Raw genomic sequence first — 25,277 nt, 5'->3', positions numbered from 1 at the left:
CCAGGACAATCTTGTTTTACTCTAATGGGATTGCCCATCCTCAATTAACAGGATTGGAAACGTTACACCACAGAAAAAAAGACAAGTTTTAAAGGAATCACCGGTAAATGTCCCACCCATGAAGCATCCTGGAATGAGATGCGCTACAACCATGTTATTTGGGGACTGTTACTCCAGTGACCATCTCTGAGACAAATCCAGGTCGTCTTTACTGAGTTAATAATGGAGTTTGCTCTTGAAGTGTGTTATAAGTACGGGTAGGCTTGACTGCAGATTTACAGTTAGCTAGAATGGCGGTTAAACCGACACTGAACCAGATCCAGTCTGAAAAAAAGTTGCGGTGGCAAAGGAGGAGGCTTGGTTAGAAGCTTATGAAGTAGGCTGGTTCCAAGAACAACACTATCTCCCTCCCTAGCTCCTCATGTTTCCTTGCCAGACAGTGGCAAAAGCAGTGTCAATTCTTGGAAAATAGCCGTGTGTTGCTGTAGCATTTAAAAAAGTAACAATCATCTGATGCCACATAATCACTACGTCTCCCTGTGTCGCAGCAACCACTCTGCCTTTCAAAGGGGCTTTTGTTTTATACTTGACCAAACTAGGATGCCTTGACTCTAAAGGCATCACTGGTATCAATTTCTCCTCTCACACAAGGCACGTGTGCAGTGAGACACAAAAAAATACCCCAGCAGGTGTAATGCCAGGTATAACAGGCAATGCAATGACAGGGGAAGAGGTTAGAGCTGGACATGTAAGAAAAAAAGCTGCGATTTCTTAGACAACCCTCCAAGCTCTAAACAAGCCACCTGAAAACGAGAGCCCTTCATCCTCCATAGTCTTGGCACAACTTCGAGATGCAGCCTTTGGCAATAGCTGATCATTGAGTGCTGAGGCCTCGTACATGGTACATGAGTTTCAGGGGGATCTGCGGTCCTTAGCATATAAAGTATTTCTGAATGGTCGCTCCATGGTGGATCTGGTTCTCCTTCAGCCTAGCTCAGATCCATGGCAAAATCATGGAGTCAAACCTGATTATACTGGAGCATATCCACAAAAGATAAGTCTCTGAGTTTTGTGTTAGGAAATTTTTACAGAGTCCAATTCATTTCCTAAAGACAACAGCCATTAAATGGCAATGACTTTCAAATACTCCATCCAGCAAGCTACTTCCAGCTCTCTGAGCCATTCATAAGCACAAACCCAGGTTCAGACCATTAAATTTGGCACCTAATAGTAGTATATCCCTGGGCTCCCTCCTCTAAGTCATTCTTCTCCAGACTGGAGGTGTGATGAGTCTGGAAGCACCTCTAAGGTGATTGAAGTGACTGGACTTCTGGGTCTGGATGCCTCTGTTAGAAGTCTAAACACAGGCAGGATGAATCCAGGCCATCTGTGACCAATTCTGACAGAGTTAAGTCACAGGGAAGGGAACCAAACCTTTAAAAAAAGTTTCTTTGTGAATGTGCCCAGGGATCCAAGTGTGGAAGAAAATTTTGCTCCTTCAGCTCCAGAGTGAATGAAAGCATTCACGGAAAAAAGAACAAGGAGGTTTTTTTCCAGGGAAACATTCCATAGGTTCATCGCCAGCAGTGAAACAAGTCGTCAACAAATGCAAACAGTGGTTGCTTTCTCTGAGACAGTGCCCGAATGTCACAGGGAGACTCCAACCAGCCCTTTGCACTGGAACCATTCTGCCGTTTCCCACAGGGTGGAACAGCTTTTTCTCTGTAGGAGCCAGGTATGAGATATGGGCCACAGGCAGACAGTGCCTCTAACAGTGCCACCACAAAGCCGCAGAAGGAACAAGGGGAAGGTCTGGTTAGTCTGGGTGCTGCCTCGTGCCTCCCTGTGCCAACTAACATTGGGATAATCGCCAGTAAAATCATGTCTAAAACCATGACTCCACAGGCATGTGCCAGATCAGTACCTGGTGTAAATCCACTCAGACTCACTGATCTGGATCAGATCTCCAGCGAAGGTGTCCACGAGCTGGCAAGCTTCACTGACCCCAGCTAGAAAAGGGGCAGTTCACATTCCCACTGCTAGCGAGCCAGAAGGTCATAAATGACACATCATGAAAAGAGGCCTTTTGATATTTTAGAAGATGCAAAGAGCTTTCTGTGTGCTCAGATCCCAGCATCCAACACTCAGAAAGAGCAGACAATCTCTTTGCTCTGAGGGGAATCTCTGGGTATTCATGTGATTTTGGACTGGGACTCAATCGATTGTCTTCCCTTCTGCTCACACAACTGAGCTGTACTGGGTGTAAGACCAGAGAGGGCTTGGGGCATCGAGAAAACAAAGCCCTGAGTTGTCATGAGGTCTAGTCCTTAGCAGCACAGTCTGGCATTGAAGGAAGAGAGGAGGAAACGAGCAGCAGAGCTCACATCGTAGAAAATATCCTTACTATGTTATGAGTCTTGGCGGAGATTGTCTTGACACTGTCAGGATCCCAGATAACCAGATCAGCATCCGAGCCCACTGCAATACGGCCCTTCCGCGGGTACAGGTTAAAGATTTTAGCTGCGTTTGTGCTGGTGACAGCGACAAACTGGTTCTCATCCATCTTGCCAGTCACCTAGGGAAAGACAAAAGGAGTCACTGCATTAGCCAGGTGGGGACCACTCTGAAAAGCAAAGAGCTGCCAGCACAGCAGATTCCCAACCATCTCTGCAGGAGCAAAAACCTCAAGCGCAAGGACCATAACAAGTGTCTGGGGGGGAGATAATAACACACTGCTGCAGGTCTTTCAGCTCTGAATGTCTAGTTGCAGCCTAAGGCTGTGACACACGTGACATACCACGGCCTTATCCCAGATGATGGACATCCTCTCTTCAGTCCCATTGGTTCCTTCAGGGATCAGGGTAAAGTTGTCCTTCCCAACAGCTTTCTGAGCGGTGTTGAAGGTGCAGTGGGCACTGCCAGTAACTTGGAGGTCTCCGCTGGAAATGACAATGATAGGTATTTAAGATATTTTACTGCCACAGGTTCACTCCTAAAGGTAAAACAGCCTTTTGCTTGCTGGCAACAACAGCTATTATTTTTATCTCCCGCTTGTCTCACGATGAAGCACATGTTGTATGAACACAAAAGCTCTACTCACCAGGACAGTAGCGAGTTGAGAAAATCAGGAGTGGTTGGGTCAGGACTCAGTGGTGGGGAAGTAACAAAAGCTGCTGCCTTAGCCCAATTCTTGCTCCAGTAATGAGATCCATCAGTACCCAAGCTGGCTGTGATGGGCTCTCCATACACCACGGTGCCTACAGGACAGGAATACAGATAAATCCACCGTGAGCACCAAGCAACATGCATCTCCAGCCTGGCTTCCAGGCATAAAGCATCCTTCTGAAAAAGGACAAGTTGGGTAAGTTATGACAGCATCACACGCTGCAGGGTTTCTTGGTACTTCCTCTTAAGTATGTGATCACAGAGACACAACACTGGATTGAATTCACCGGCCTGCATAACGAGATGATCAGACGTCATTAAACTCCTGGCCTGCTCAATGCTCCTCAGAAACTGTGTTATGTTCCTAGGGCATGTTTTCACAAGCAACTCTTAATTTTGCATGCCTATCTTGAGATCGCTCAAGGAACACTGAGAACTTTCCAAAAATCAGTTACTCAGACTAAGTATCCAAAAAACTAAATACCTGAGTTAATAATAAAGATACTGTTACTGACCAGAGCTTGGAGCAGCAAAATGCTCCCAATGCCTTTACACAATTGCTGAGGTCGGGGCTGATTAATTGTGCTTGAAAGGGTTACTGTAAAGATCCATTGTATTGTATCCTGGGCCAAGAACCTTATGAAAGAGGCTGAGGGGAACTCTAAGTGCCTGAGGAGATTCAGTCTGATCTAGAAGGGACGCGGAAGAACATCAATTGAAAAAACAGCGCCTACAATATTATTACAAATATGTATGTATTGAAGATCTAACAAGGCTGGGTTTCTTGGAGCAGGCTCTGTGCATAGATCAGGTAAGAGAAAACTCCTATCGGGACAGTTTCCTGCCTACAGAGAAAGCCCATCCCAGAGGAATTATCAGTGTTTCTGGTTCACAAATGCAGCTGAGTGAAACTGAGTAATTCCCCCAAGGGTACACGGTAAATCTGTGGCAGGGCTAGGAAATGAAATTGGATCTTCTGACTCTCTGTCCAGTGCGCTAACCACCAGTGCATCCTTCCTCTTCATTAACATTTTTGGAACCACATGAAGGAACCTTAAGCAGATCCTTAAGGCCACAATACTTTGCGAGCTGGAACATACCAGCAACATCTACACACCAAGCAGATGCAAGATGCTGCAACTTCAAAAGCGTGCAAGCTGGTAGCCCCACAGATCTGCTCACCAAATGCAACCTTCCTGAAATCTCTGCTAAGTGCCTATCCATCTGGCTTCTGAGCCCAGACACTTCATCTGTTTGTATCTGCCAGCAAAAGATGTGGGTAGTTAAAATACTAACCCTAAATACTTCAATCAGAACAGAGTGGTAAAGGCGACCCCAGAATTGGTCAGCAGGGTCTTACACACCTCACCGTGCGAAGTAAAAAAATACGATCTTTCTTTCACCATATTGTCTGAGCTACTGTTATGTCTATAGGCTCTAAGCTAGCTGGGAAGGAGCATATTAGCTGAGGCAGAATGATGCATTAACTGGCTTCATGCTGCTTCCAGGACCACACTGAAACAGGAGGTGTAGAACAGCCTTTGTCAGAGGGGATCCACCAGCAGAGGAAGAGGCCATCTGACATCACTTGCCACAAATAGGGTTATGAAATCAGAACAAGGCAAAACACACGCTGGCTATTAATGGGAGGCCTGTTGCGGGCCAATACATTGGGAGGATTGTTCTGCAGGGAACTATGTTTTGAGCTCCCAGATCTGCCAACGACAGAGTCTGCAGGGAATCTCCTCCATACAAATGCCACTGGGAACATCTGGCTTTAAATAACATTCGTTCTTCTCCATTTAGCAAATCAATTCTGTTTTGTTTTCGCCTTGGATAGTCTTCAGTTATGTTTCCTCTGTTGCTTGGGAGGGCAACGCTAGTGTGTGTGGCCCTCCTGGGTTACCCAGTTGGGTAACTGCACAGCATTTAAATTGCATTATTTAATAAAGGAACAGAGAATGGTGTGCCATTTATACTCAAATTCTCCTTATAAGGAGAAAACACAATCTGAATGAAAACTGCATATGCTAGTTCACTCAGAAGGCTAAGTGAAGTGAGTTCTGTGGATCATTCATCTGGTACAATCCCAGCACCTTTCACAGGCAGGGTAACATCCACCCACGTCAGGTTGTGTTTTACGGCTTCTGCGACCTAAGCGTATGGCCCCTCATCCCAATGCCCCTCTCCACTTGCCAGCTAGTGGTCTCAGGGGAGAGCGAGCATAGCAAGAGGGTGTTTTTGTTGATGCTCCATCTCTGTGGTGCATCTGTCACCAGTACTTTACCTACAAAAAGGAAAGGATGTTTCTCAGGCTTATAGGATTGAGTTGCACAACGGCATCAAGTTGTTTTCTGGGGTAACGCAACATGCAGCCACTTTGCCATGTCAACACATCTTCTCATTTCAGCATGATCTCCACTAATGGAGCTAGGAGAAGAAGGTTTATCCCAAACAGCTTGAGCTGTTTCCACGCCATGAACAGAAAGAGTTGCCTTGGAAATCGGTCCTCCTCACCAACTCTGAACTCACTTAAAAGGAATCATGGGACCAAAATACTTCTGAGCCAATACACCAACACAAATCTGTTTGCTGTGGTAGGAAATTAGCTCTTCTCACACCAAACACCCAGATGGAAAGTGATGTCATTTGTATATCCATTCAGGCTTATTTAGACTGCATAAAATTAAATCCAATCCTTCTGAGGAAAGAAGGGGGAAAATCATCCCTCCTGCTTACTCACCCACCGAGAGTCGCTTTAAATAGAAACAAAGGGTTTAGTCACAGAATAAAGCAGGGAGATGGGCACTCACTGTGCTTTGTAACCCTTGCTCCCTGGGCGCAAGACAGCAGGGTCAGGACTCGGGAAAAGCTACTGCATCACTCGGAGCAGCGCAGCTCCCTCACAGACCTCGGCTAGAGGGAAGAGACACAAGGCAGCAGCATCCACAGGAGGTCTGAGTCTTGCTTCTTGTAGCATCCTCAGGCAGAGTTATCAGAGGCGACTGCAATTCCCAGCCGAACCCAGACTACTGATTCCAATTCCTGTTCGGATGCCAGGCTGTGAGCGACAGCCCTCGAGGAGTATCTATTTCACAAGCAAGGAGCACAGTGGATAGCTGGAATCAGTAACCTCTTCGGCTACTCCAACTAAATCCAACAGGGCTTGTGAGTTGAGACCTCCGTCGGGACTCTGGGAATCACTTCTGACCCCAGGAAGCAGCTCAGCAGAAAGCACCAAGGAAAGACCACAGCAGCTGGAAGGAAGACATAACTTGCAATCTCCAGGGGGATTCATTAAATGGAGACAGCGTGGAATTACTCTGCAGTAACATGAAGGCGCATGGCTCAATGTGGTAGGATGAGTGTCAAGAGAGGGGCTCTAGGGTGAACAGAAGAAACAGCTCCTGGCACTGATGTGACCACTGAATACTTGTCTGTGGGAGATGAGACAGAAGCAGTTGCTTGGGACCTTTTAAAAAAGAGCCTGGATGATAACACTGGAAAAAGAAACCTTTCCTGTAGGGATGAAGCTTATGTTGGCAAGGAGTTGAACTGCATGAGCTAATAGGGCGCTTCCATCCAAGGGAAATAACTTACCCTTTTTCCTGGCTTGAGCAATGACATCAGCGGCACTTTTGCTCATCACCTTGGTGATATAAAGGGGGCAGTTGGTTTGGTTGGCGATGGTTATTGCCCGGTTCACAGCCTCTGCCTCCACCTGAGAAACAAAGTCAGCAGCAAGTTAGTAACATTCCACACGTTAGCATATCCCATTCCCCTTCAGAGGGTCACAGCCTCTGCTTTCACGGGAAAACAGGGTGTGCAGGGCCGAGATGAGAGACTTTCCACCTCTCCGATTCTGAGCCAGAAAACTGTACAGTGTAATCATGGTAATTAAAATGACATCAAGCTGTAGTCCCCTCTCATTACTACCTTTTCTCCCAGGCTGCTTCGAAGGTTCTCTGCAAGGAGACCAAGTCCTAAAATAACACCCCAGGTGCTCAAGGTCAGAATGATTAAGCCCCCTCTTTAACCTAGACAAAAATAAGCAACTAAATGTTGACTCAACAAAACTATTCATGTTCCAGCCCACGCGGAAGAGAGATGCTGTAGCCGCATACTCTGGTAAGCCACGTTTGCAAACAAGCCTCCTAAATTGTACCCTCCACTACAATATCTGGCTTGGGATCTGACAGAGTGTGAACCACCCCATAAATCCACTACTTTTTCTTGCATGTGTAGAGAGATAACCTCAGCAAGACTGAGGGTCACTTTATAACTACAGCCTCAGAATGAACGTCATCACTCTGCAGACTTTTACGGATCACACATCCTAATCAAAGCAGTCCAGATGACAGATTTAACAGCAGGGTAATGGTCATAGTGCCTGCTGCCATGGAGAACTAAGCCTGCAATACCACAGACATTTTCCAAGCGAACAACAGAGGAAGTTGAAACCCAGAGCAATCAGCCACCTGATTCCCAAATGCGAGAGGCTACCAGCACCTCCCATGGACTCCGGTGAGACTGGCACATGCTCAGCACTTTTGAAAATCTGCTCTGCAGTGACTGATAGCAGACCGAGCGCCATGCATCATCAGTCCCAGAATCATTGACTGCTGGCTCCTAGCTCTGTGCTTGGTCCACCAAAAGAAGTACCTGAGACTAGGGACCCATCAGCTTAGGAAACGGTGTGTTCGCCAGACTGACGTCCAAGTGCCCAGAACAGCTCTGCTCACGCTGACAAAGCCACTGCTTCTTGTAACGCTGCTCTGTTTGCAGCTGGACCGCTCAAGAAAAACAACACGGCAACAGCTGGGAGTTTTTAAAAGAAAACCACCCCCCCCCCCCAAGCCAGTAGGTTGGGCTCTAGTGCCAGACGGGTTAAAGCCCTTGCCTGTCACCATGCCAGGGCTTCTGATTAACCCTCCCCAGGCAGGGTGATACACAGAAGGGGATATTTTCTGTCCCAGCTGCCTCACGCAAATGGAAAAGGCTGCAAGGGAGGGTGTTTATTCCAGGACATTCGACTCGAGTAGGTCACAGCCAGCAGCACTTGCAGGGAAGACACAGGCTCAAAGGAAGAGCCAAGAAAAGCATACTTGTCCCTCCTGAGAGACAAGGAGAGAACTCGGATGGGCCAATGCTTCCAGGCAATGGCATCAGTTTGCAAACTGCCCGTTTAAAGCAGGCCTGCACACAGCTCTGTCACTGCAGCACTTGGAAGGCACGTTTCCATGCTGTGCCTTAGTTTCCCCACTTGCAAAACAAGGATAAAACAACACGCATCTCCAGACTTTTGACCAAAAGGCATTTTGAGCAACTGCTAAGCAGGAGGAGAAGACTTTCTGCACAGAAGAGAACAAGGCTGCTGAATTCATGCCTTGTGCCCAGATGCTATGGTGACAGGCACATAACAATAACCCAACGAGTAGTCCAAAGGGGAATGTTTGCAATTACCAGTATGCATTAGAAGCCCTAGCACAGCAGTTCTCTCGGAAAAAAAGACAGACATTTCCTGGAGCACTTGGACTGCTTGTGCTTTCAGCGTTTTTGTGGCTAAAATAAAAACAAAAAATGATGGATCACTCCGAAAAGTCATCACAGAATGATCTGAGCCATGAGGGGGAGAGTTTTCCAGAAAGTGATAGATGATGCTGACTTGGGATGGTGGTATCTTAATTAAGGCTCCCTTTGCTGGCTGGAACAACATGCTGAATACCATCACCTTGGCTCAACCCAGGTTACTGAGGTGAGCAAGCTAAACCCATGAGTCAGCAGTGAAACTTAAGCCTTAATTCATGCCTTCTGCTCAACCTGGGAATTCAGAAGATGCGTACGCTCCAAGACAGACACAAATGCACATGGCCAAGCCCTGAATGCTTCACTCTGACGTAAGTCTCACTGAATTGAATGGGAGTTTTGATTTAATAAATACTTTAGACTTCTTCAACAACTCCCACTAGTTTGCTGTAGATGGAGGTCTGAATTAAGTAGCTCTTCGGTAAGGCGACAACCATCATAAAGACCTTTGGACAGGCTTTACACTCCGTAAGGGGCAACATGAAAAGCCAATTCTAGTGTCAACACCACCCCAGAGGGACACCAAGAAACATCCACTCCTACTGAAGTCAACAGGAACTATGGATCTGCTGCCACCCTCAGAATCTGGCCTTTATCATCGGCCAGCTTAAAGGAAGTTGTACGCTTTTAAAAACACAAAGTTACTCCCGCGTTGGAGAAAAGGAAGGGAGGAAACCAGATGACATCGTTTCCTGCTCTGTTTCCTATGACTTTCAAGGAGGAGAATTTTGGACCAAATGCTTCCACGCTGGGCAGACAGCACAGCTGAGTTCAGCTGCACAGAGGCTGCCCAGCGACATTGGGAATTAGACCTTACTTGAGGAATTAGATCCTCATTCGAGGCAGCCACGTGTCCTCAGGAAGCCTTCTTTGCTATACTGAGAAAGAACACATTTCTGCACAGATGTAACAAACCAAGCAAGCCAGGGAACCACACAGTTCACACTTTAAAGCTCCTGCTCCACTAAGGATGAGCTTTGAAGTAGCCAGACAAGACTTGGCTAGTTTGATGGCCAGATCTTTTAAGGTAAGGAGCAGCCTCCCTTTGAAGTCAACAAAAGTTTAGGGGTGCTCCACAGATGAGCCCCAAGTGTCATGTCGGCATCTGTTCCTGCTCTCCTGGTGCAAGCCAAAAAATACGTATAAAAAAAAAAATGCAGGGGTGGGTGGGTGGAAAGCTCAGTAGAAGTGTTTGCTCACAACTTTCAGGAAGCAAAAAATCCCAGCTCCCGGAGCCAAACACAAATTCTGTGAGGATTCACATACTGCCCAAGTCGAGCATTTTTTTTCCCCTTCTGCATGAAGCAACTGAATGATTTATATTCCTACTGAAATGTCTTTGGATGCTGCTTGTCTGAACCAAGGGGAGGAAATAGAGAGGGAGCATGAGGGGCACGTGTGGATGATCTCACACCCCCAGCTTCCAGCTGCCACATCTGGCAGTCAGCAAAGCCCCAACATCTTAGAGGAACAAAAAAAAAATAATGCTTGTACATAACAGATGGACTTTACAAACCCAGAATGCCATGGTGAGATGTCTAGCTTAGAGATACTGAAAGACTGAAAACGAAGAATGCAAGGGAAACCAACCTGAAAAGAGAAGTTTTAAGGTTCGTTCTTAGTCTTGAGATTTATTTTAAAGACTTCAAGGGAGTGAGAGGGATTGGGGTGCTTGACCCTAGAGAAATCAATGGGGAAGTATGGAGGCTAACTATATTAAAGTGCTAGGCTGAGATCTGAGAATTAGCTCCCCTCTCTGGTACATCCTTTCTGTGCATTAAGCAAACCACTTTGTCCCTTGGTATAAAAATCCACCATCAGTAAAACATTCATCAGATCATCAAATATTATGGTAATGAAAGCTATGCAAGTGCCTAAGACAGAATGTCAGGATTTGGGCATACATAAAAAATTTCTACTGATTCAGACGCAGTCCTGATAAAATAAGGACCAAGAGAGAAGCCCAAGAGATGGGATCAGATAAGTCCATGGCAAAATCCTGCCTACATAAACTTAAATTCTGAAGTCTTTACTCATGCTAAACTTGACTGAAAGCAATGAGAAACCTTAAGAACTTCAAGGTCTAGCTCCATAAAGACCAACATCATCAATCAGAGCATGTAATTCTTCAGGGACTCCATCTTAAAAGTGTTCCTGTGCAGCAGCTGAATCAAGGAATTGGTGATTCATACCTGTGCTTCAGGTTCAACATTTTCTACATCTCCTAATGTAGGATTCCAGTTTGGGCTCTCAAAGGGCTGAACTGAAGATGTGCTAAGTACCAACAGCTCTCTGTGTCTTGAGCGCTTCTCATGGGCTCTGTGGTTCAAACCAATCTCACCTCCCTTTAGACACCTGATGTGTGAGCAGAGCCTTTATAGTTTATTTCCGATAATTAACAGAAAGAGATGAGCTTTTCCAGAGGGTGAATCAAATCTCAGGCTGGATGAAGGACACCCTGGAGATGTCCCCTTCTCCAGTACAGAAGCTGAGGGAATTCCTCATAAGTACCCATAGCAGTTAGTCTCTAGAAGGGACTAGTTACTAGTGAGTCCCTAGAAGTGTCTCAGCCTCTTCCCTTACCCCATGCAGTAATAATGTTTACAGCCACATTCATCCCAATATGAAGTACTTGATGGCAATGCAGAAATGTTATAAATTGGGGGAGTAAATGCAAAGGCGGTAAAGTCCTCACCTCTTCAGGTCTGCTCAGCACGTGCCCTTCAGGGCCTGTGATCCCCAGTTCCAGGATCCTTTGCTGCTCCTACGGCAGAGAGAAAAAAGAGCAGGAAAAAGACTTAAAGCAACATGCATTTTTTTCTTGCAGCAAACACAGCTGTTTGAAAGTGGTACAAGTGAGATCCTACGCATCTGTGCTAGCTAATAATCACATGGGGCTTTACATAAGGGCCTTACAACCAGAGTCCTGTCCAACTTCCCTTGTTGAGAATAACCAGAGCTCACAAAACCCTCGCTGATTTGTTCCCAGGAGGTCAGGGAAACCTTTTATTTTGATTTGCTTCACACTGGTTTCATAGCCCCTCGGCTTTTACTACTCATTTGCGCCTATAAAATAATCTCTAAAGATACAGCAAAACAGTATCTCACGAAAAAACATCCTGCAGCTGCAGGTGACTGGGCTCAAAGACTCAGGCAGGCTCTTCCCCAGTCAGACAATGCAGAAGTCCTCTGCACCACCAAGTTTTGCATGCTTGAGACGTAATGTATAAAATGAGCTGGAGATCAGATTAAATCCAAATACATTATTAACACTTTTTGTTGTTGCTGTTTAAAGGACGAACAGATCCCAAGCATCAGCATCCCAGGTACTGTATGAAGCTATTTCCCTTCCCACTCCCCCTGGTCTTAGTTACCACAGAACATTTTACTGTACACGGTGACAGTCACACTCGGATGCAGTCTTTCACTTATGGGGAGAAAGGCAGAGATGGCCGATAGCCACCACAAGCTGAAAGCTGCCATGAAAACCTGCTTTATCAGTGACAATGAGGGGATAAGATTTGATGTACAGCTCTGCTTGCATCCTTGATACAGCTATGCCGTGCTTTAATAAGTCCTGGTGATTTTCTGTTTGCAAAGAAGGAATTAAGAGTTTAAATCCCTCCCAGCATTTTGAAGTTAATAATCCGCAGAATAAACATAACATACCTCAGCAATGATGTCACCGTTCTCAGCATGCACTTGAGCTGTCGCACCAATGTCCCGGATTACACTCAGGACCTCATATATCTGGAAGAGAGAAAACACACATTACACTATACAGAATTTTGCAGAACAGAAAAGAGAAAGACAAGGAGAAGCATTAAAGAACGTAAGATGTGGTTTGCTGAAGAGGTATGATCCATTTTCCTGCCTACAACTGAATTTCCCAATCTGTACAGAAACCAGATGCTACTGATACGGCAAAGCAGCACTACTCAAAAGCCAGGTTCGGTATATTTACCACACTGGAGGAAGAAACAGCAACTGCACAGGCCTACAGCTGGAGTGATTTTAAAGAGCTCACAGTGTTGTAACTGTTTCATGCCTTCATCTACTGGTGCCTGGCATGAAAAAAAACCAAACCTCACATTTGATTTTCACGGAGAACCTGCACCCACCCCTCTCACTGCCTGGGATAGGTGCAGTGTCATTTCCCACTCCAGCAACCAGTTTGAGAGGGCTCAGGTTGAGTAACCCACAACTGACGCCGGTTCCGTCAATGGTCACTCATTAAAATGCTTACCAGAGTCATTAGAGATAACTGTCATACACCACTGCCTCCTACACTGTTCCAAATGACTCCCAGGCATTCCTCTCCTCCCACCACGTTTAGAAATATAAACTGCCCATCTCAACAATTAAATGTACCCAAACGTATCCACCAGAATTGCAAATGGGAGGGCAATTCCTTTCTAAGGTCACAGCGATTCTAACGCTAAAGCCAGAAAGCCACTTCTGGACCAGGATCAGCTTCAGCTTATAAACACATCGCGTAGTTACGCCAGAGATCTCGCTGTCCTGCCCTGTGCCTAGGCATAAAGCAGCAATTTATAAAACTGCCACTGCTTCCACACCAAAGGAGCTGGAATAAAACCTTAGATCTCTCAAAATGAGGGTTTTGCCATTGCTTTCCCCAGCCAAGCCTTTCAGGGTTTGTTGTTGGTTGGGGTTTTTTATTAAAAAAATAATCTTCAAACCAGAGCTCTGGGTACTGTTGCAAATCTTAGGTACTCTTACACATACAAAGATTGAAACCAGAAGAGAATGTCAGATCCCAGTGTATTGAATTTAAACCCTTATATGTGACTAACGCACTGCTTGCAGTGGCAGAAGCATGTGAACGTTAAGCCTTCCTACCTGAGAATCAGTTAGCTGAAAGCGATCTTTGAAAGCCATGTAAACCAAGAAGGAGTTCACACCTAGTAGAAAGAGAGCAAAGAAATTATCTTTGACATACAAATTGCAGGCACGGATAAAGCTACGAAACACACCGTTTCTCGCAGAGAGAAGACAGCCCCCTCCATCAGGCCCCCAGCAAGCAGTAATGATGGGTAGACAAATAAATTACTTGAATCTGCTCTGAAATGTGTACACACATGTGCGCACACACAGACACACGCATTCTCAACCGATCACAGCGTAAAGCCAGGATCTCCTCAGCCACGTGGCATTTATTAACACAACTGATGAGAACAGAGGAGCCTGCACTCCAGCCGTGGGGACAGCTAAACCCCCAGGCTTCCACTTAACATTAAAGTAAGAGTAATTCTGTGGATTCAGCACTGTAGGAGGTTGAGTAAAAAAATAAGCAAAACGCATCACACACAAAAGCAGAGACTGGGCCTGGCTGCCTGATCCCCCAACTCCCCCCTGTGAGAGCAATGGGAAATCTGGGTTTGTAGGCATGCCCCCCTCCACCGTATTCATACTGGCCAAGACACAGGGAGTGCTCCTAAGTCGGCTTTCCCTCTCCTGCCTTCTGAACCAGTAAAAGCTCTTACCCAGCACGTGTGGGAAAGCGCTCATTAGGATGTAAAAGGTTGGTTTTTTTAAACTACAAACAGGATGGAAAATTACTCTAGCCTAAGGATGAAATGTCAAGGAAATTAAAGAGGGGAAAAGCCTATGAGGTCATTTTATTCAGCTCTTCTCCACTTTTAGCAACCAGTGCTGGATTGTTCCTTCTGGGCCTGATTCTTCCCTAGTTTACAAAAGTTTAATGGCTGAAGCTATCACCTACCTGCATTAACGAAAATCGACGGGCCTCCACTAAACAAAGGTGCTCCTTTGCATGGCAGCAGCAAGAGAGTCACCTCTACAAAATCAGTGCTCACCCACCTAACACACTGCAGTGACACTAGTGTGTACCGTCCCCCTGAGCCCTCTACAACAGTGACTGTCCAAACCTTCACAAGAAGCCAGAATGGGCCAAGTTAATGTCAGGGCCCAAAACAGCTTTATTGGGATGTAAGAGTAAAATATTTCACAAGAGCCAGTCATAAAAAACAGGAGAGCCAGTCCTAAAAATTAAGGAGGGGAAAGGTTTCCATGAACTTTCAATAACAGAACTTACCATGATCTTTAACCAGAGCTTCCATCTCCTCCTGGACACCTTTATGCCACTCGGTGATATCCACATGCAGAGAGTAGTCGCAGCAGGATTTGCTGTCTGCCCATTCTCGCCACTGGTCAAACGCAGTCAGCAAACTGGTCCCTGGCTCGGGAACCACGTGATCAACTGGGAAAGACAACCAAAGCGTTGGTAAATACCTGCCACAGTAGCTTCCTGGATGTCCAAGACAGAAAGCATGCTTTGCAGAGGTTGCCACAAAAACAAGACAACCCCTTCCCCTTAAAATATCTGAGTTTGAAAGACCTGGTTTCTAAAGCCCCACATCTGAGAATGCAGAGCCAGGAAGCTGATCAGGGAGCAGAAGCTGAAAGAAATAGTCCAGTTACTACAGCCTGTTTACTGCAACTGTGAACAGAGCAAATGAAACTCCCAGGGCAGCAAACACAAACCACTGCAGAGAGCTCTGTAAACACCACTCTCCTGTTCGGTGACAAATAAACAATGACACAGGCGAGATCCCCTGTGAGCACCAGTCAGCAGCTTTCCGTACTCAGCACCTCATGTTCAAGCGGTGCTTTTGTCTGTGCCTCTGGACACGCTAGAGAAGGTGTCCAAAGAGTGCAAAGATGTATTGCTGCTGGCACGTACGCAGTGGATCAGAGCTGCTTTGTGCTACACATCCCAACCAAGAGCACCTTCCAGAGACGGCGTCTAAGCAAGGACTGGAAGAAGCAGGACCGACAGTCTGTCACGGCTGGAGAGACACCTCCTGACAACACGATGGTCCTGCCTTTCTCTGGCATCTGCTCAGTCTGATCCTCATGCCAGCCTAACACATTAGGTCCAGCAGCAACTGGGTTCATGGGCAGCTACAGGGTACTCCACCAGTGCTACAGGTGCAGAACAGCCGCAAAGGGTAACAAAAGAGATCTCGTTCTGAAGATTTAGCATTCCTCGCAGTAATCCGAATAGCATGCAAATTTCTATTTGAATGCATGGGATCGCTAAGATCTTCACTAGACACAGTGAAACAGAAGAAGCAAGCCAGTATCTCAGAAACTGAACCGCTGCTAAGAGAGTAGGAAAAGCCTGCGGGACTTCAGGGGTCACAAACTGGGCAGGCACTGTTGCGGAGGAGGAGAGAGCCCTGGCTTGATTTTACATCAACTTGCACAAAAAAGTAAAAAGTTCCTTCAATTATCAGCAGAGAAATTCAAGCAGTTTATTTTTAACTTCATTAGCGAGTATCTGGGCTGCCATCAGCTCAGTACTTAGCTCTAAATCACAACTGGGATAAGAGACAAAGTCCTTGGGCCCTACTCGCTCTCATTGAAGTACAAAGCTTTGCTTTGCCCCCACGCAGACGCATCAGCCTAGATTTACTGGTTTTGCACTGCCTTAAGAACTGGATTTACGCCGGGGGCTCTCGACCCGCTGCAAAAAGCAGTACAACTCTCCTGAACGATCCACGAGCTTCAGCCACCCGAGTCGATAATGACGTCTCCAACGTTTGTGATGTGCAAACACTGTAGAAGGCCAAGAGGATTACCCAAAAAAACCATCCGTCCCGCAAAGCTCTGCCCACCCTCTCTCCCTTTTGCAAAGGTGACTACGTGACAGATAGCAAAACAGCAGGTAAAATACTCGTGCTTTTCCAAAAGGCTCCTGTTGGCGCCTCGAAGCATCACGCCAGCCTGCAAAGCGAAGGATGTGATGTACAGTTCTCTGCTGACACATCGGCAGTAGAGCTGCAGCTTTGACCAGCAGTGGCTTAGGGGTTCAGGAGCGGCTGGTGGCCTTCGCCTGCTCAGAATGCAGCGTCCTGCCCATCAGAGAAATCTATGCTACGAGTGAAAGCTCTGCAATTTGCCTGGTGACTGGCATCAGATCAAGGATGTGCTTTTCACCACCCTTGGGAAAAGCAACCCAAATTTAACCAGACGATAAACTGTCCTGTTTTTTAAAAAAATCATCCAATTTCTGTTCCATGATCTCCTCCTCCCCAGTGGTCAGAAACCTTCCACTAACTTCCAGACTGAATTGTTTCTTGGCCAGTATGTAGCCCCTTGTCACTCTGCCAAAGTTAATCTTTAGCTTAAGTAGTATGAACAACAAGGAGAAAAGTAACATTCTCTCTGCGTTACCAATGGGATAGAGAGAAAACCGAGGTTTTCGCAAATGTCCAGTGCCTTAACACAAGAGCTGTCCTCCTCAACCCACTGACTAATTAAAAAGCAAAAAAAGCCTATTTAATCTTTAACACATCACAGTAATAAATCCATCTCTACTGAAGACGAAAGGTGCCCTAAGAGCGCTATCAGCCCCAAGACGATACATGGCTTATGGGCATTGGAAATTCTGCCTGGAGGCACCAAGGGGTTAACACAGTGGAGTCCTCACAGCCCAGCACGGAGCCCCTCAGAATGACTCTGGTGTCTAGGATCAGAGCTTTATCACCATCTTATTTCATGCGCTGCCCAAGTATGACTAATGGGAGTTTGCGGAGGGAGTGGGAGAGGGGGTAAGGGAGCTCATCAGATCTTTGACAAATTCAAACCACAGCTGGTTACAATAAGGGTAAGGGATGGAGGTAGTGGTGCATATGTGCATGAAAGTCAGCTCTGGGGATTAAGAATATCTCATATGGAAGCTGCACTGCCGACACATCTCATAGCAGCTCCCTTGAGCTCACCAATAGCCAAATCACCCATCATCCCCATCAAAATAGACCACAGTTTGTTTCCATAGCCGTTTTCTGCCAGGCAAATATTACCGATCAACCACTTCTTTATATTCACGTGGAAGAAGTCAGCAAGAAGGCAGCCTGAACGCGCAAGGTAAGTCAACAGCCTTCAAAAGCCTGTCATTTAACCAGTCCCAAGAGACTCAGGGAAGGAGCGACATGACTGAGCGTACCATGGGGGACTCACAGTGACAGGGACATCCCCGGACAGGGGTCCGGGTGCTGGAGGGCAGCAGCAGCTATACCTGACAGACGGCACCCTGGAGCAGGAATGAAGCCGTGTAGCCACACGTGAGGCGGCAGAAACGGTAGATGCTGCACATAAGACACGAGGAAGGTGGATGTAACCCTAAGCGCTAGTCTAGAGGTAATTCAGACACAAATGCAAACGTCTCCTCAATTTCACCATCCCTTGTTGCAACAGAAAGGGCCAACTACCTCGCAAGATCACAGCCTACGTCCCTACGGGCTAGGGTTGGGGTTTTGGGGAGCCCAAGTAAGTAAGAATGAGCCCAGATCCTTTAAAGGAGAAGAGTCAAGATTGATTCTTCGCCTGCTGTTAAAAGAAGTGAGCATTGCAACCACTTCTGCCTATCAGTATGGACAGGAATCGCCCACATGCAGCTCAGAGGAAGTTCTCCTTCCAGTCCTCAGGCAAAGCTCAAGAACTCGGACTAAAACAAAAAGCTTTTTCTTTAAGGTCCCTGTGCTTCAGAGCAGTACAAAGCAGCTGATGAAAGCTCCATCCGCTGCATTCCCACAGCCCTAGGTTCCCAAGATGACCCTCGGGTATGATCCGCCACAGGACCACAGGCACAAGGTCTTCTGACCCACCGGAGCACGCAGCAAACCCAGCCGCCAAGATTACCCTGGAGGCTTCCCATGCGAAAAACAGTGTGCTGTCCTGACCTTGCTGAACCACTCCTCTCTAGGGAATCCGACAGCTTACTGCCCTATCTTCCATGCCTTCATCTCGGAAAGCAGGAATGTTCAACTCCTGCAGCCACTGGAGTGGCCTCACATCTGCGGGACGCGCTCAACACAAACTCTTGCAACACAGACTGTTGTCATCTTTATTCTCTAGACCGCTTGACTTCTTCGTGCTTCCAAGCCCAGATATTTTCTTCCTGTTGTTGATTACTGCTGTACAAATGATGTCAGCTGCTGAGGTCTGAAAAGGAAGTTGCCAGCTCAATTTAAGCTCAAAGCTTGCTCCAAAACCAGTAACAAAATGAATTAAAAAAAGAGAAAAGGAAAAGATCATTTAAGTATCACTTCATCAGTACTGAAACCTTCAAAGGAGAAATTAAATAGCTTGTGGTCCTTGTAGTGGCTCCCTGAATCAGAGTGAATTTCAGGCTTAACGCTAATGTTTCTCTTTATTTAACATGTGCTCTCAGCAAGTTACATGGCAAAGCCAAGGTTAGGATTACCGTGGTTTCTCAGCTATGAACAGAAAACATTCTGTAGATTTATCTTTTAACCTTCTGAGATGCCGAATCCAAAATGCAACAGCCTATGGCTTAGAAGCAAAAGCAAGCTTGTTTATATCAGCAAAGTAACTGCTTTTAAAAGAAAAAAAAATTTTAAAAAGGATTTTGTACTTTACAAATCATCTAATTTTTCCCTTGGTAGAACACTGAAGATATTCCAAAATTACTGGATAGTCTGTTTATCTTTTTCCCAGACAAACCAAGCGTTCACCTCCCTTTGGAAGGCACTGGGATTTGAGCACCTGCATACCCACATGCCACGACTGTTCCAGCCACATTCACTAAGACTCTTAATTACCTCTCCCATGTGCCTGGTTTTGCTCTCCAATCATTACATACAGTTTCACATGGCCTACAAGGTACATCTGCTCTTCCAAGTATTTCAGCTCCCACCCACCCATCATCCATGGCTGTTTTTCTGTCTCGCTCGTGATCCTTCGCTCCTCCTTGGACAGATTAATCGGCTCAAGATTAAAGGCAGACAATAAGCTGAAGTGAGACAACACCACTAACCACTGTTAGCTTATCTGTGTGGCTTTAATATACCGGAGCTGGCATTCAGCCACACTGAAATGTTAGGCGTCCAACAAGCCGAAATGGCTGAATGCTGTGGGGGAGAGATAACAACCACCAGCACATCAGGCACTCGGTATTAAATGAAAGGGGAAGGCAAAAACTTAGAGGAACTGATTTAAAGGGAACTTTCCAAGTACAGGGAAAATAAAGTAGTATTGTTTTAACATAAGCATGAAAAAATCTAAGTAGGGTAGGAGAAGTGACAGCATTCGTTTATAAAGCACTAGCATTTACTAATCACATCGCTGGTCAGCGCGCGTATTAAGGGTTGGCTCTAAGCACACCTTTGCTCTTCATTCAGCTGCTCTAACTTCTCACTTACTTTAAAAAACCATATCAACCCGCTAGCTGCACAGCACACTTAAAATGGTGCTGATCTCAGCTTTAAACACTGGCTTTGTAAGTGTTGCATCACACCTTGGCTGCCTTTTACAAACTCGGATACACTGTGGCTTTCTGGTCCTTAAGAGCTTTTCTGAAGCAGGGGGATATCTGCAGCTGGGCTATCTCAGGCCCTGAACAAGTGCCCAGATTGAGAACGGAGGTAGCTGTTCTGCATGGGCACGACGGATCACACACAGAAGACGGGAATTGAACCAACAGCCTGCAGGATGCTTTGAGACTGAAGCCATAGAAAATCCCATATAATCTCTCTGGCACTTTGAAGCTCTCAAAAAAAAAAAAAAAAAAAAAAGGCAGTTTAAGAGCCATGCCTTTATATTTTTGACCCCTCACTAAGCTCAAGAGAAATTATTGCTTCACTGGGAGAGCTGAATTCAGCTATTAGCCTTGCGTTGAAAACAAAACTTTACTTTTTGGATGGATGTCCTCATGGGTGGGGATTAATGGGTTTTATAGCTTCCTGGCATTGTGGCATGTTCAATTTTTTTCTTTTTTGCATCCTGCCTCATTTGAGCAGGCCTTGGCTTGCTAACAAACCCTTCCTGGAGTTTCTATTAATAGCCCTTGGTTCCAGCTTTCCCCGTAAAGGCTTTTTTCAGCTGGTTTAATTACATGTCATCTAAAGCATGCATGAATTTTTTCTTGCTCTTCAGCTAATGAACACCACTACCAGGAAGAAGAAAAACTATTTGATACGGACAATATAAACGTGAATTAGGGTCAGATGTTACAAAAACTGTGTATGTTATAAAACCATGTATGCGGGGTTCCAGTTGCTATTACAAACTGCAGTTTTACACATTATTTCCTGCTCCTACTAGCATTAAATGTGCCTATTGTTTAAGAGGAGTTTATAAGGTGAAAATCCTTAACATTTAAGCTTAACTGTTAGCAGGCAGATTTCCCCTACCCAAAACTTTAAATAGCAGCTTGATCACTATAAACACATCTGCCTTTTTAATACTACTTAATCTTCACAGCAACTGCATGTGATGAAATCTGGTGAATTTATTGAGTTGTACATTCTGTCACAAGCCATTTTATTGAGAGATTGTAATTAAATTCATCCCTGGTAATTGCACAGCTCCCTGCTTAAAAGTCTGGAGTTGTTGCTAGTCTATGGCTGCAATAGTATTCTCCTGGCACTGGCGTGAACTGGGAGTAATGCTATGAAAGTGAGCGGAATAAAATCAATATACGTGAACTGAAAGTCAGGCCCTTGACTGACCCACGAAGCTTCACAGAAGATTATCCCATAGTCACAGACCTTCTTTCATCCAGAGACTTCAAACTCTCAGCTAATATATCATTATGACCGTTTTACGTGTCAAGAAATTGAGCTACCAAAAGCTGCCTTGTCCAGGAACAAAGTTGTTCAAAAGTCGAGCCTCCCAGCAACAAGACTTCTGCTGGAAGTACTGACACACAACTGCCAGCTCAGCGGCTCTGCATCAATTTAGGCTAGAAAGAGACCTCAGCATTTCTTCTGAGCTCAAAAATCCCAAATCAAGTAACCTAAAAGAGCCTCACACCTCCTATGTTCTGATTTCATACCCAGTCCTTCCTCTAAACCACACTCCGGGTCATGATTTGATCTAGGACAAGAAAGGATAGCTACAAGATCGCTTTTAAGGTTACCACTTCATGTATCTGACGTACCTAAGCTGATACACTTGAAGGTAATGAAAAGTCAAATGAAGAATTTTCTTAACATCCTGGATCCAGCAATCAGATTTCAGCTTTGCATATTTCTGGGGATTTATTCCCACATTATTTTATTGTTGTTGGTTTTCTTCCCCCAAGAAAAGATATTGAAATAAAGAGATTATTCTGAAGAGTAACAACACTCTGCACAGAATAGCACTTACTGTGCTAATACAACTACACAAGGACCGTTCACTTGTATCTGTCTGCCAAACTAATAGAGGAAAAGGCAGGCTAAATGGCATCGCATGTTGTTTTCTGTCAGTTTAGATCCAGTTTATTAGACTCCATGCAGAGAATCAGAAGCTGGACCAGGCTCAGAAGAATTAGACATATCCATGCTACACTGATTACATTTTCAGACTGCAATGTTCTCTTATTCCCTCATTGATGTCATACAGATATTTCACTTGTCTTTTTAGCTGATTAGATCCAAAATATGATTAATAATTTAATGCCAGCTGGACACAAATGTAAAGAATAGGGGTCTGTGTGTCCAAACAGTAATTAATAGCCCTCTTCAACAGCTGGAACGACTACATATTTAGATCAGATCAAAAAAGGCTTCATTTCTTTAAAGTACAGGTTTATTGTACATCTAAACTATGTTTGTATCTCAGGAGGTCACCACGATAGGGGAGGCAGGGAGCCAAGTACAAAAGAGATTTTAAGTGATTCCAAGATTTATTCTTTCTTTTAGGCATACTCCACACTTGAAGCCCACAAAAAAAGTACACCGGACTTCAAAGACCTCCATATAAATTAACTGGCCTGTAAACCTCGAGAGAATGGGATTGAGAAAACCTGTTTGCAGCCATGGAATTCAAGTCGAGGCAAAACACAACTATGACAACACATCCAAGGGGCAAAACTTTGATCAGAAACAAGAGGACAAAAGATCAAGTGCCGTAAGCCAGTTCTGTCCCTCTCAGGTCAGTGGAGATACACCCTGCCCGTCAGGCTTTTTCCACTAGCCGGGAAGCTGGAACAATTCTGGATTTGCATCACTGTCGCCAGGACCAGATTTTGGCTTCTCAGCTTCATTTCATTGCCCATGGTTGTCTCAGGGGGGCGTTGGAGAAGAAGAGGAACACAACTGCAGAACGGGAATTTTTACAATGGAAATTTGCGATGGTGCTGAGAGGGCTTTGTTTTCAGGACTAGAAAGACGAATTTTTTCCCCAGCAAAATCAACTGAATGCAAAGAGTTCTGATTCTATAGAAGCACTTTTGGTTTTGGGTTTGTTTTTTTTTAAACAGCTTGTGAGGGAAATGGAGGGGGGGGGTGGAATCTGCTTGGTGAACATGTCCTTTCCCTCTGTGTATTTGCCATACAAACATCTCCCTTCGCTGGACGAGGACCAGACACTTCTCCTTCTTGTGGCTGTGATGAAGTGACATGACGCTTTGAGGAAGAGGTTTTCATCAATCACCACCATACCACTTCTGGTAAGACACCAAGACTCCCCATTCTGTTCTCAGTTAAACCACTGACTTTGATGACTGTCAGACAGAACTATAGACAAAGAGTGAGGACTGAACCAGACCCAAATGTCCACACGTCCATAGAGAAAACGGTGGTGGGATCTGATGTGGAGGTGCAGCAGAACCCATTTTCTAACAAACCTATTGTAGGACAGAGATCAAGCAGCACGTTCCCACTGTGCACGTCAATTTTCTGACTACACCTAGCCATCTGCTAGTTTTCTATCAACTTTGTAAGGCTAATACTGCCTGCAAAAACAGCCGTTGAGATTGCTGTAATAATAACCTGTAGGAGCCCCTAAGTAGATCATCCTTTGTTTAAATAGGAACTCTGTGACACAGTCCCCAGCTGCCAAATTTCCTTCCTCCAGGTCTGAAATAGCCCTGTCCAGCCTCTGAAGCAGCCTGGTATCTTCCCAGGCCCAGGAAACTCCCCCTTGTTTGGGGGCACAAAGCACCATATTTGAGGTAGGAAAGGATGCACTCCTGGGCATCGCCGGATCTGGCCAACCCAAAGGTGGACACCACGCCTGTGGCTCTTCCAATCCAGGACCCCTACAGCCTGAATTGCCCCTGGATCCATGCTGCGGGACAGCTCGGTGTGAGTCATTTCCATGCAGCTGCCATTTTCCCCTTTTATAGTGTGTTTACATAGCAAAAGGACTAACGGCTTGTCAGAAAGCAGCAGAAGCGAACTCTGGTCTTGGTACCATGGCCTAATTCTACTTCACGTAAGAACATCCCGCACATCTACATTTTCCTCCAGCTACTGTTGTGCTACAAAGACTTCACAAAACTTTTTCAGTTCACAGTGGATAAAGAGTCTCCGCACATCAGCCTGAAAAGTACTTTGCACGCCATCAGCAGCTCAACTCTTCTCTTTGGACACTGATACGAATCCTGAGAAATCTTATCTCAAATAAAGAAAAGTCTGTTGGGAAGTATCATTAACTGACATGCATTTCTGCAGTGAGATTTTTGAAACGATATTAGGTTACGCTATCTCTTGCTGTGCTATGCTTTGGGAACTTTCCCCCTTCCTCTCCTTTGCACAAAAGCAGTGCAGTGTAATAATACGGGATCATTCTCAAGGAACTCCTTCACCAGCTCACGTTGCCTGTAGGCTGTGCCAGGGAATTTCATTCATATGTAAAACACCACAGAGTCCCCCAGATTCCAAAAATATACACACTGCACATATGTAACTGCTTTCAGGAGCAAAGCAATCTGGTGAAAATATGCCCTAGAAGCGGTCAGGAAGGGGAACTTCCAAAAGCACGGCCCTTTTTGATGGGCTTTGAAAATTCACCGAGAGACTCCCCAGTTAACATTTGCATGTTGAAGTCAAACGGTTCCTCCTATTACTTAAAATAGGGTTTCAGGATCCAGGAAGCCAAAAGCACTTTATGCACACAGGGCTTACCTCGTCTCTGCCTCACACAGGGTTTTTCCTTTTATTCATATCCTGACAGTAACCAGGGCTGTGTATCACGAACGGCAGGGACTGGGTGTCTGCATCTGCACTGGTCCCAGCTGGGAGGGACAGGGACTATCTCACGGCTAGGTGGCAGCCAGTGTTTCACACGTCAGGCTCTCATGAAAATAATCACTTTATACTTATAATATGAGGGTCTAGGTGAACTTAACTAATTTGAATTGAAGCTTACAACCCCTTGGCAACAAAGCCACCTCCCATTATGGACAGCTAGCAACTAGCGTGGAGAAATTAAATGACATACCCATTGTCACAGAGGTAGTCCTAACACTAACTGTAGTGTATCAAGGGAAGAAAAGAGTATTCCCAGAAGCCATTACTCTTAAGTGCCCATCGTTGCATTCCTTTTAAATGCACATGGCTTCCATGGGAGTTAGGGTTGTGCAAAGATGCAGGCACAGCCCCAAGTTGGTAAAAACTGGCAATTTATAAGCATGATTAAAGCATGCTAGACAGGAGGAGCTAATTTGTATTCCTTAAACATTTCTCCCTCTCACCAGAAAGATTAAAAAACAATCCAGTCTCTAAGAAACAGATGGGATCTATGAACTG

At 45.5% G+C, this 25,277-nt stretch overlaps 1 protein-coding gene across 2 annotated transcripts in view; it reads right to left on the bottom strand.

The window, feature by feature from the left end:
- The window catches only part of DPYSL2 (dihydropyrimidinase like 2), a 54,685-nt gene that overhangs the window by 5,795 nt on the left and 23,613 nt on the right, over positions 1-25,277 (bottom strand). For both annotated transcript variants that reach the window (XM_069801083.1, XM_069801082.1), the window contains exons 4-11: positions 14,828-14,992; positions 13,612-13,673; positions 12,421-12,501; positions 11,447-11,515; positions 6,766-6,886; positions 3,101-3,257; positions 2,798-2,939; positions 2,405-2,575 (exon numbers count right to left, since the gene is read on the bottom strand). In XM_069801083.1, coding sequence (XP_069657184.1) covers positions 2,405-2,575; positions 2,798-2,939; positions 3,101-3,257; positions 6,766-6,886; positions 11,447-11,515; positions 12,421-12,501; positions 13,612-13,673; positions 14,828-14,992 — 968 coding nt within the window. The remainder of the gene's footprint in view (positions 1-2,404; positions 2,576-2,797; positions 2,940-3,100; positions 3,258-6,765; positions 6,887-11,446; positions 11,516-12,420; positions 12,502-13,611; positions 13,674-14,827; positions 14,993-25,277) is intronic.

This window comes from Haliaeetus albicilla, chromosome 13, assembly GCF_947461875.1.
Source record: "Haliaeetus albicilla chromosome 13, bHalAlb1.1, whole genome shotgun sequence".
NCBI lineage: Eukaryota > Metazoa > Chordata > Aves > Accipitriformes > Accipitridae > Haliaeetus > Haliaeetus albicilla.
The sequence above is the reverse complement of the archived record's forward strand: the minus strand, read 5'-3'. Positions and strand labels throughout refer to the sequence as shown.